This window comes from Anguilla anguilla, chromosome 12 (assembly GCF_013347855.1).
Source record: "Anguilla anguilla isolate fAngAng1 chromosome 12, fAngAng1.pri, whole genome shotgun sequence".
Lineage (NCBI taxonomy): Eukaryota > Metazoa > Chordata > Actinopteri > Anguilliformes > Anguillidae > Anguilla > Anguilla anguilla.
This window is the reverse complement of record NC_049212.1, coordinates 23,111,718-23,124,240: the sequence shown is the minus strand read 5'-3', so window position 1 is coordinate 23,124,240 and position 12,523 is coordinate 23,111,718. Positions and strand designations below refer to the sequence as shown.

Below are 12,523 nucleotides of genomic sequence, written 5' to 3'. Positions count from 1 at the left end.
AGCGGAATTTTCCCACATCAGGAGGCGGAGGACCGGAGACAATGCTTTCAAATTCAGAGGAAATCTTGGCTCTCACTAGTTGATTTGACAGTTGTTTGTTCAAAGGATGAATCAGAAGGTAGCTTACACAAAGCAGGGTTTCCCCCAGAAAAGTTGGTAGGCCCAGTGGCAAGTATCTTTTGACGGGGGGCCGGCGCGGGCCAGCGACAGACTGATGGCAGGATTAAGGTAGGGCCCTATAGTTTCTGTGATAACAGAATTATGGACGGAATCGTGGAATTGAGAATTTAAAAAAGCTATAACACAGATTCCATAAGGCCCTACATTAAGTCAGTGCTAAAAGCTGACTGGAGATTTGAAAATATGACTACGTAATGTGAATGTTGTTATAAATAAGTCATTTATTCAACACACATTTTAAAAAACTATTTACAGCATAGCAGAGTCTTACAAAGAATCTGACAACAATGTAGAGTCTTGGAATGCTGTGTTTTCAACAATAACAAAATAAACTAAATTAAATTAAAATAAATAATATCAAAGTTTTTGCACTCTACAAAAAACGTGTATTCAAGTCCTGATTGGCTACTGAATCTTACAACAAGCTTTGGAATGCTGGGCACATTTAAATAGGCATGGGAATCGAGAACCGATTCCAAGTTGTCCTATTCATTGGAATCGTATGCCTCCGAGCTTATCGATTCCGCTTATCGAAGCCAGCCTGTTTTTACGACAGCTGCGCATTGCAGAACAATGACGTAACACGTTAGGGGAGGCACGCACGCAGGCAGCCTCTCTCGGGTGTTCGTTTTGGACGGCAGCTGTCACAACAAATTTGATCTGGTCTGCCAGCCTTGATGCATTCTGTTGCTATAAATATTTTAAGGCAACTCAGCAATTTCTCTGGATTAACGGGTTATTTTCTAGCCTGAAATGCTATCGTATTACTAAATGGCTGCACACGTCATGTAATGTGCACGTAGTTGTGCATCTCCCTGGATATGAAGTAAATACCAATAACCAATAAATTATAATAATAAATGTGATTTTATCCATGGAAATGGCTATACAAAAAGGCAAAATAAATGTCGTGGTTGCGATAGACAATACACTGGCGGAAACCCTGCAAAGACAACAGAATAGCCTGACAGTCCCCCGCCCCCCCCCCCCCCTCACCCCGGAGTTGTTGGATCTCCACAATTAATGCAAATGACCTCTTTTGAGTTCAAAGTCAACCGAAGGTGATGAGGTTGCAGCCCTGATTATTATTATTATTATTATTATTATTATTATTATTATTATTATTATTATTATTATTATTATTATTGCTAAGCCCTAGAGTAGCCTAAACATTCCATAGCAGTTGTCCATGTGCATGCACATCATTATGTGAGTATGCTGATTACCTGGTCACCATGGTGTAAAAAACATTTTAATTAGAAATGATTTTCAACATATTGTGGCATTTTATTGAATCACCTGGAGTTCATTATGCATTCCTGTTCTGTGCAGTGCCGCAACATGAGGCTTGATAAGCATCAGGAGCAGTGCTCCCCATTATTACAAATCAGAGGTCTCACATCTGCAGACCACTGATACTCTCAACTATTGCTCGTTAAGAGCAATGCTTGGCCTTGGCTAGTCAGAGAACATGCACACATAATGATACAGTAAGAGATGCCCTGGCCTCAAAGCATTTTATTAATAAATATAACTCAATAAATATAAGTGCGGTTTCAAATAAATTTTTACAGCAAATTTTGCAAACATCTGAAGACGGACTATGGTTGCCACATAGTTAAATAATAAATAGGCCCCATGGTCGGGTTTCCAATGAGCTACCTTTTTAGCCTTTCACAATAATCACCAGCACCTCTCAGCATACTGTAAAGAACATCCAGTGAATTGAAATGTTAACCAATAGTACATCAAACTCTGAAACAGGGACTGCATCGAAGGCATGCCCAGCGGAAGCACTCATTAGTTCAATGACATGCTCCAAAGAAAGGAATCAAAACCTGGAATGGGCTAACAGCTGCACATGCTGTATATAAAATCAAGCATCTCTTTGCCCAGGAGGGAAGGGCTTCGGGTAGCAAAGCACTCCTCTGGATTAGTTTATTTGTTTATTTAAAGGATCCCCATTAGCTGATGCCGTGGCAATCAGCTACTCTTCCTGGGGTCCACACCTGACATACAAATGTCTGGTGATCTGCCCACAGCAGCTGTGCAAGAAGTGCTGTCCACCAGTGGACTGCATTCTGACAAGGACTGATGGGTGGCTGCAATGTGAGTCAGACGCCAGTATATCACAAGCCAGAATCTTAAAGTTCTACAGGAGGTGGTAAATGTTTTAACTGACTACCTAACTAGGTGGTTGTCCTTGGTACTGACACACACACTCTTGTGCAGCCACTCTTCTACCCCTTTTTCATTGAACGAGCATTGTCCCCCTTGATAACAGAAATAGGAAAAAACCATCCTGCTTGTTAAGACAAGCAATTCTGTATTACAAAAAGCATAAATTCCTGCTCTGTTCCAAAAGGGGAACAGAGCAGCTGCTCTTAAGGGTGGGTGCTAAGTAGAAAATGTTACTGGACTGGGATTTGTCAATTGCCATGCAGTAGCCCATATCTTAAAGTGTGATTCAAGTTCAGTGCATGTTTTGTATTGACAAATACAAGGAGATGCCTTGATAAAATTTAAATTGGTGACTTGGGAGAAATTTGAGAAGGATCATAATTGCAAGACAGCAAGTAAGAGAGTGTATTACATCTATATAAAAATTTAGGTTCATAATTGTCGCCCATATGTTATGGTTTCAGTCCAGAAAGCATGTTTTGAGGAGACAAAATTCAGCTAATTATCTATTTGCTAGCTACATCAGTGTGAATGTGGGTACAATGGTTAAAAAACATTATTTCCAGCATGAAGTCGGCAAAGCTTTATTCCCAGTGTGATATGTAATGTTATGTCAATTAGATAAATGTATTCAAAGCTGTTGAATGTTAATCAAATACAAGTAGTGTTTTAAGCCAAGTGTTGACACCAGATGTTCATGTAGCTGGAATCTCTGCTTGAAACCTGATTAAACATTTTAGCTATGGCCATGGGGCCATGGCTCAGGACCTCCATAGAATGTTTGGGATCCCCCCACCAGAGTTTCATGTGGGAAACACTGGATTATGTCTTCCCATTTGCTACACTGCTATGTTGCTGTAAAGTTAAACCAAGGTCTGTGGAGACAGTAGCTGGGTTGTTTATTATTATAATGTTTATTTTTATTCATTTCTATTGTTATATTAAGTAAGCTGAAATTAGTTGGCTAACATTAACTAGCTAGCTATGTTAAGCACAATGGATAGCAAAAGAAAATGCAACCTTTTGAGCAGTTAAAAAAATTACAAAACAAGGTTTTATTATTCTAGGCCGAGACCAATGAACACCATCATCATGGGCAGCGGTCAAATAATTTAAAATTTGACCACTGTCTATGGGTCCATGTGAGCAGATATATCAACATAAAAACTCATACTGTAAGTGGCCATTCGCCTCATACTGTAAGTGGCCATTCGCAGTATCCTTTAATGAGCTGCAACAAACAAAATATTTAGTCTACTGTGAGTATCAAAAGCAGACTGCTAAAAGAAGAACATAGGGCCCCACCCTACCTTTGCCTGGCAGAAGCCCTCCACCTTCTGCATGACCTTGGGGTGGTCAGGGTTGAAAAGGTCAGGATGGTCCCCCAGCACCACGTCCTGGATGAAGAACTGCCGGACAGTCTGCAAGGCAATCTTCTGCAAGTTCATCTTCCTGCCTTTCACTCGCAGGAGGCCAATGTGCCTGGGGTTGGGACGACACAAAATAAAGTGAAAGGAAAGCTTTGCTCCATCAGCTTGAATAGGAGACAAGATAATGCATAACAATTTTGCCATGTCGGCAAAAACTCCAAGGCTCCCAGTCTGCAACTCACAGCTCCTCACCAAAAACCTCCTGCTGCATGCAGACAAGCAGTCCTGAACTGATTTAGACGGATCTGAAAAAACTTACTGAACTATGTTGGTCACTGTGAACCCATACCCTAATCCAGCCAGAGGAGAAGCCCCTTTATTGTGTGGTTTCAGGCTTTAATTAAAATATTAATATCATTATTACTACAGTATCAATTTAAAAGATGACATTATCCAGAGCAACATAACACTGATATATGCAGCTTAAAATGGCATCTTGCTTAGGAGACATAAATGCACTCTCCACCTGGAAATTGAATCTGCAAAGCAATGGCAGACACTGTTGAAATAAATGCCAGCGAAATGGACAGCACGTAACGTACTTAAACTTAAAGTTATCTAAATCACCACGGGTCCACTGGACAATCAGTACATTACACTTATTTAGCAGATGCTCTTAGCAGATGATCCAGAGTGACAAACAGTGAAATTAGCATAACTGCAGCCACCAGAGCAATGATTAGATTCATACATCTCACAGCCACATAAAATCAGCAAGAATTTTGTTACAATCATGTAATTATTGCATGACAAAAAAATTGCAAGAAGTGGAACAGGAGGGGAGTCAAGATAGGAACAAAAAAAAAACAAATGGTCAGTGATTATGCTGGCCTGAGATCTCAGTGGGAAGTTCATCCCACCACTGCAGGGCCAGTACAAGCAGGCAGTGTGACTGGGGCAAATAACCACATCAGGAACAGATTGGCAGATGCCTCAAGGTTACAGAGCAGAGAGGTCTGGCCATTATGTAAAGGAGGTGAGGAGAGATTTAACTGATATTGTAAAGAAATAATCTGCAGGCCTAACTCATCACTGCTATTTGGCAGTACAAGCACTGAGTGACCCCTTCTCTAGTACCCAAACTGAAGGTTAGGCCCTGCAGTACAGAGGAATATGAGGGAATGTAGAACACGGCACTCTTAACCAGGGTAAGCTTCAGGAAAAGATCTGCTATTCAGGCAAGCTGAGAAGGGATGGGAGATCATTAAACAGAGGAAAGGAGAGTACTAGATGACAGGATATTGGCTAGCGTAGCCTTACTTTTTGACAGCCTCCCCAGGTGATAGTGACGTCACCACAGAGCTGCCAGGCTGTGTCACATAGAAGAGCTGCTGTTCATTCCTCACAGGGGTAATCTTGCATTCATGCTCATGCCCCCACACCACCAGGTCCAGGAAGTCATCCAGGAACTGCTCTGGGATGTAGTTGGTGGCTCCATGTTTGCTCCTGAAATAGAATCACACAAATGAGAAACAACCCATTAACCCTGTCACCAATGCCAGACACAAGGTCTTGACTTCTAGTATATGACATACATAAATACCATGAATCTAATTTATATGATCTGCGGTGACTGTGGGGTTGCGTTCAAATTTTCAACAATACACTTCACTGGAATTTGACACTACATCAAACACATCAAAATACGATTTTATTAAAGGAAAGCATCTTCCAGTGTCACCATACACAACAAGCTCTGAGTGGAACTGTCACGGAGTATCACATCTCTTCCACCTCAGGAGATATCGACTTATAAAACCATTTCCCAGTACTACATGCAGCCAATATAGTGTGAAAATGGAGCATATAACAGGAAGAAAGTCTTACATATCATTAAGAAGTTATTTCTTTTAGAAAGTATAATGATAAAAGCATAAAAAATGCTCAATATCTGATTACTTTGTTAGGGCAGTAAGTTATCCTGTTGGATCTTGCATAGATTTAGCTTTTTTTAAATTTCACTTCAAACAGACAATGTCAACTTTCAATGCTTCACAATCAGCTCCTAATTTATCTATCTTTGTTTTAGGCATTGGAATAGATCAATATACAGATCAAGTATGTAACCATATAATCATATAGTAAACATCATGACAGTGATTGAATTGCATAACGAGCGTGGCTCTGTATCCAAATTCAGACATTCATCATGCATTACTCATATAAAGCATTACTCATATAATGCATAATGAACCATGCCACAATATTTCCATGAGGGATGAGCAATTATGGAGTACTGCTTTCCAGGACTTCAGAAGTCTATATAATACTTTACAATAAGACTGTTAATATAGGATATAATAAACCATTATGTGCATTTATAAGTAGGCTTATACACTGTAGGCTCTTTTGGGTACTCCTGTTTTTGTGGCTAACAAGTAGTTTTCATCTTGAGGTATAGCCTTTGTAGTTCTGTTGCTGAAGTCTTCTGCAGACAGAAGTCACTGACATATCCACAGCCAACTCCTGAATAGTGTTTCTGATGTGTCAGACAGGTTTTTCTTCACTATGGTGAGAATTCTTCAGTCATCACATGTGTAAGTCTTCTTTAGCCAACCAGTCCCTTTGCCATTACTGAGCTCTGCTCTTTCTTCTTATGATGCTCCAAACAGTTTATTTTTGTAAAAGTGAAGATTTGCCCAATGTATGTCTCCAAATGTTTTTTTCTTATTTTGCAACCTCATAATGGCTTCCTTGGCTTTCATTGGCACAACTCTGGTCCTCATGTTGACAAATGCCAATAACAGACTTCAAAGGCAATCAAAAGCCTAGAATCAAGATTTGATACTGAAAGCTGTCTTATACCTGCACTAAAGAAGCAATTTAACACATCTAATTAGAAACACCTGTGAAGCCATTTTCTCAAACATAATGGTGCCCTGAAATGGGGGGACTATGTACACAAAGTGCTGTAATTTCTACATGGTGAAACAAAAATGCATATTTTAAAAAATCACCTTGAAAATCTGCACTTTAATTTCAAATTTATGATTGTGGAGTACCGAGCCAAATCAAGAACAAAATGTATGTGTCCCAAACTTGATGGAGTGTACCATATATATATATATATATATATATACACACACAATTTATGTTATGGCTCTGAGTATGAGATTAAAATGCAGGGTGGGTTATGTGGTTAATTTGAGGGTATTTACATCGATCTTGTATTATCTGTGTAGGAATGACAGCCCTTTAAATACAGTCCCTTCAATACCTTTGAATTTACCTGTATACACAGACATACACGCACACTTGCACCTGCGTACGCATACACACACACACACACACACACACACACACACACACACACACATGCACATGTACACACACACACGCACGCACATGCACAGAAATGTACGAAAATTCATATTAATCCAGTGCCATTCTATGCTAGAAAAAATGTTGTAATCATTATCATCATTACAGATACCATTACAGACATCTTTTGGATTGAAACAAACAATATAATGTGTGCCTAGGGAAACACACTCCTGCGATACACTGGAATGTGCCTGGGCTGACCTATTCTGATGGATGACGAACAGATTGAACCAGCTGCTTTCATCCTCACGTGGCCGTAGCATGGTCACCTGGTTGTTGACAAACATTCTGTACAGTCTCTCATCAGGTATGGACCCTGGGATGATAGAAAGTCAGTTTTAGCATTTCCCTTTTTTTTAACATTGTGTGTAAAAAGAGGTTACACAGTCCTGCCACTTCCTGGATAATCTCTCCTAGTTTAAATAAAAAAAAAACACAATATAGCCCTAGGCACGGCCTACATAACCCCCACGAGACCCCATAAACAAAATATCTTTCTTTCTTATATAACTAAAGTGGTTTCATGCGTGTATGCTGTTCAGAATCATTTGTAGGGGTCACTCGTTATGCTTGTCACCTTTTTAAATAGTAACTGCACGACATAATTCACATAAGAGAAAAGATTTAAGGACTTGAAGGTTATGCATGCCCAGCACGCTCAATCCCCTTCTACCTGCTAATAGGACAGGAAAGATGTTTCATATCACTATAAATCCATAGTTCCCTCCAGCGTAATTGCAATCGAGCCCCCAAGCAACTAAGTTTACTTTCCCTGACAGGCTTTTGCATGCCAAAACATCCAGATTATTTAGATGAAGAAAACAACAACAACAAGAAAACTGTGTGTCTTGTAAATCTAACAATAAAAATAATTCATAAATTCTAATAATAATTGGCTGATATCAAAGCAAAAATTGGAATCTTGATTCAAGAAAATGAGGAGTTCAACACGGACCCAATTGTCTTAATAACGTATAGGCGCTACACACAAAAGGAGAAGACCCCTTCAGGTGCCTGCAGGCCGCAATTCTCTCAGGGACTGTACAGATGGATCCAGCCCTCTACCCATTCCAAAGGGGCAACCTAACCTTGAGTTGATGAAAATGTCGCTGTTACTGCATAACAGATGTTCTAAGTACGTGCCATCAAAAATGATGCTTAGTCAACAGGTTTTAAGGACTGACAAAAAAAAAAAAAACCCTTGAGAAGCAGCTCTGGGACATAGCCCCTTTGAAAGGACCCAGACATGAGAACGTAATGTTCTTCAGACATCTCTGGGCTGTCTCATACCTGAGTTCCCCATGACAGAGCCTCATATGTGAGCCGGCTCTAGTGTCACACTCCTGGTACAGATGTCATCATTGAAAAAAAAAGGGAGAAATGAAACAACTGAACTCCTTTCTAAAGGCAGAAAATAATCTCAACTGCGTGTTTTGCCTGTCTATCTAACGTTAACCACTGAAGACTCATTAAACAAACACACACACACAAATGGGAGATTTAGAGTAAGCAAAGTAACTTTGCCACCATCTTCGACCTCTTCAGATGATTTCATATTAGCGTTAAATCCAGGCACAGGTAGGGCTGCACCATGCTTTGATTGACTGTGGATGCCATTACAATCACAGGCTGGATTTTGAAGGGAAGAAAGCAAATGATATCCTCCTCTGCAAAGCCAGGAAACAGAAACCATTTTTCAACTTAAATATGATAATGAGTCAGGCACTGATGTTGCACATTTCCAGCATCTATAGTTCAGGATGGCCAGCATTAGCAAAAACACAGTACAGTGTTTTCCCTATAATTTTACAGGCCTGGCTAGCTGCCTGGCCAAAAAGAACCCCTGTCTGGCTGACAAAAACCTTTTTTTAAATGACAAACTAACACCAAATATGTATTAATTTTGAAATCAATAATCATTTGTGCTTGGTAGCCTCTACATGGTGCTCTTCCGAAACGAGTCCACCTTTGTGCTGTTGCCTGGGAAACATGAGTGATACTTTTTAAAAGTCCCTCATCCTTCTACTGAATTTGGAAAGCTGGGTTTCAGATATTTTGCACCTTACAGTTGGAGCAATCTTCAAAAAATCTTAAATTTTACAAAATAAAATTCCCTTTCAATTCCTGACTTCAAACATGTAATTCATGACTCTGTGACTGAAATATGGTCCTGTTTTTAACCTCTGCACTATTTGTAATTACTGCTACACTGCTATCTCTTTGTCCATTTGATGTCTGAAACTTGTTTGTCTACTTGCTGAAGTTCTAGCATAAAAACATAAAATAAATATATACAGACATCAATGAATCAAGAAATAAATCAATATGGAAATAGATGCAGAAATGAACATTTGTGTCTGATTTTATCTATTAATTCATTTATTTCAGTGTGCATTCATTTATTTTCACATTGTTCTTGCATTTATATTTATTTATTTTAAATTTTGCCATTTTTTGGTCCTCCGTAGCTAGCAATAGCGAGTGCACTGTGTCACCAACATGGACAGTTGGTCTGTCATGCTGGCACTTTGGCTTGCCCTACACCCCCATTCATGCACATTTGACAGTTATGCCTTATTGTTATTGTAAAATTAAAAACGTGGATGTACGTTAAAAAAAGTAGCAAGATGCCACAGTCTATCCTATTACTATAGATATCTGTTGAAAGACAAGCAGAGCATGAGAAAATAATGGTACACCATCGATATGAAAGAAACAAGCAACATTATGAGTTACATAAAGTGATTTGCACACAGAATGCAAACAAGAAAACAAGCAAAAATGGCCAAAGGAGCACTCCTACAGCTTACGCAGTCTTTCACTCGATCATACAAACATTCCAGAAAATCTATACAAAAAGAGAAAATGCAGAAAACTTGCCAAAAACAGGTCATAACCTTTATATGCATCAACACCTGCTCTCCATCAGGCTTTCAGCATGTGTACGTCCAGCTGATATGCACAGGCATTAATGGTTTTCTGTTCAGAACAGTTTTGGCCAAAGCAGTAATTACATAATGACATTTGAAAAAAACAGACAGTGAGTGGGTAGCCCTCCTACCTGCCTATTCCTTCCTGCCTCCCACACAAGCACACAGACCTGGACACACCTACACTACTCTCTACGCTGTGGTTTTCTCAATTACACAACATTTGTTGATCAATCCATCTCAAAGCAATCCATCTCAAAAAATGCACTTTCCCCCATTCTCTCAACCTGCAATACCCAGCTATTTAACATCTGGTCTCACTGCTTCAATCTCTAATATCACATCAGGCAACCATGCGCTCTCCTCTGAGCTGTTGGAGGGCACCATCAGATCACACACCTTTCAAAATACTTCAAATACTTTTAATTAACGGTTCAACATCAAGTCATCACACTGAAGTCTCTGTTCAGATCAGTAGCACATTTGTACAGCTGCATGAAAGGTTGCATCACACAGTCTGCATAAAGATATCTGATTTTTGCCCCCGGCAGACTCACCAATTCCATACATAGCAATCTTGGAGCTCCCTTTCTGCAGCAGAAGGGGGCTAATCTCTATCTTCTCCACAGACCTACTGCGACCAAAGTGATTGACAAGTCCTGCACAGCTCAGGAGGTCCAGGGCACAAAGACCATCCGCCTGGGTTAGGAAGGAAGGTTACACATGTAACAGTGGTTCCATTAATCCTGGATGACTGCCAGAGGCAGTGCTTAATACTGAACATCTTCTGTCTCATGCAGGTTGAGAAACTTATACTAACAAAGTCACCCGTGACCTAGTATGATGACGTCAGAAGCAGAAGCAGCCCTGTCACGCTGATGTGATCTGCACCCTCCCTCCTGTATGATCACTGACCTCTCACCGTCCTCTCCTGCTGGACTGCCCCCCACCCGGAGAGGCAGGTGTCTGAATTGATAGTTTTCTGTGAAAGTGGGCCACGATGTCCTCTTCCATGGCCTAAGAGTGAGGAGGCAGCGGTGTGACACATGGACTGTGCTACTTGGGGTCCAGGTGAAGGGCATTCAACCAGCTTTGGAGAGGGCGCAGAGGTAACAGGCCTATGTCATCTTGGTCACGGGTGACTTAGCTGGTATTCAAGTTTCTCAAACTGCATAAGCATAAGAAGGAAGATATTCAGTACTTAGCATGGCCACTGGCAGTCAGGATAATAGATCTATGGTAATACAGAACAGAAAATTACTGATGGTTTTAGAAACACACATTCATCAACGGAGAATGACACCTGTGGCATCACCTGACCTGCCTGGGTTGTTAGCCAACAAAAACCTAGAGGTTCAACATTTACAAAAAATGCAAGCTTGCTAGCAATACCTGTGTTCACATTGAACAAGAACACATGAAAAATACCTTCCCACATATGGACCGGGAGCCCATTATGACAGGTCCAGCAACCAACACTGAGGCCTCCCATAGCACAACCTACAGTGGCCTCCTGCAACCCACTGCAAAAATTATTCCACTTCCATACAGATTGATTAGGTTTTCATTAATGTAAATCGCTCCTTTTCAGCCTAGATGTGTCCTGATAGTTCAATTTGCCGCCAGAATGTAATGACATGAGACCAGAGAAATCTTACCCCAGTGGGGTCATCATGGTTCCCATGTACGCTAAACACAGGGATAGAGATGTTCAAGTTCTCGTCTTGGTAGTTCACCCACGGGAACCTGAATGAAAGACAAAGATATACAGGAATAAACTTTTAGCTAACAGCACCACTAAATTGAGCTTTTCAATGTGAAAGTATGGACTGGAATGTTAGTTAGTTTCCTCCTAATTCATTCTTAAATACTCATTTAGTTTATCTACAGGTGTGCTGACACACCTAATTAGATGTACAGTAGAACCTCAGAGATATGACCCTCATACAGTATGTAAGGCAGGGCTATACACCGCACCATAGTCACAAAGTGTAGCATAGCACTCTTATTCAAATGACAGTGGATCAGATCCTGTATACCAAACACAACCATGGTCCAGACTAGTGTGGATCTGGTGCAGCACAAACAAACTGAAGCATTGTATGTGTCTATTTTTGCACTGTGCACCACAAAGAAATGTATGCACAAATAAATCAGCTCAAAAATGCTGGGTATATGAGATCTGATATAGTACATCATATAACGAGTAGTTCTCTCCTGCAATAGTTGGGACCTAACAATGGCAGATCTTTTCACATGCAATTAAATTACTGTAGGATAAGCTCTTTCATTTGAGCATTGTCCTGGTAGATAAGCATAAAGCTCAAATGTTGAAACTGTGTCTACTTCTTGAAGAGGGTGGCATCATTTTGAATATTCACAGCAGAAACACTGACCAATTTAGGTAGAAGTGAATGCAATGAGTTGACAGAAAACTGAATATAATATTCAAACTGCTGCTCTCAGCCAGTTTCATTT

General features: G+C 40.2%; 1 protein-coding gene across 1 annotated transcript in view; it reads right to left on the bottom strand.

The window, feature by feature from the left end:
* mre11a (MRE11 homolog A, double strand break repair nuclease) overlaps positions 1-12,523 on the bottom strand; it is a 43,923-nt gene that overhangs the window by 28,805 nt on the left and 2,595 nt on the right. Inside the window, exons 5-9 of the mRNA XM_035385266.1 lie at positions 11,704-11,791; positions 10,603-10,744; positions 7,317-7,431; positions 5,052-5,237; positions 3,672-3,843 (exon numbers count right to left, since the gene is read on the bottom strand). Coding sequence (XP_035241157.1) covers positions 3,672-3,843; positions 5,052-5,237; positions 7,317-7,431; positions 10,603-10,744; positions 11,704-11,791 — 703 coding nt within the window. The remainder of the gene's footprint in view (positions 1-3,671; positions 3,844-5,051; positions 5,238-7,316; positions 7,432-10,602; positions 10,745-11,703; positions 11,792-12,523) is intronic.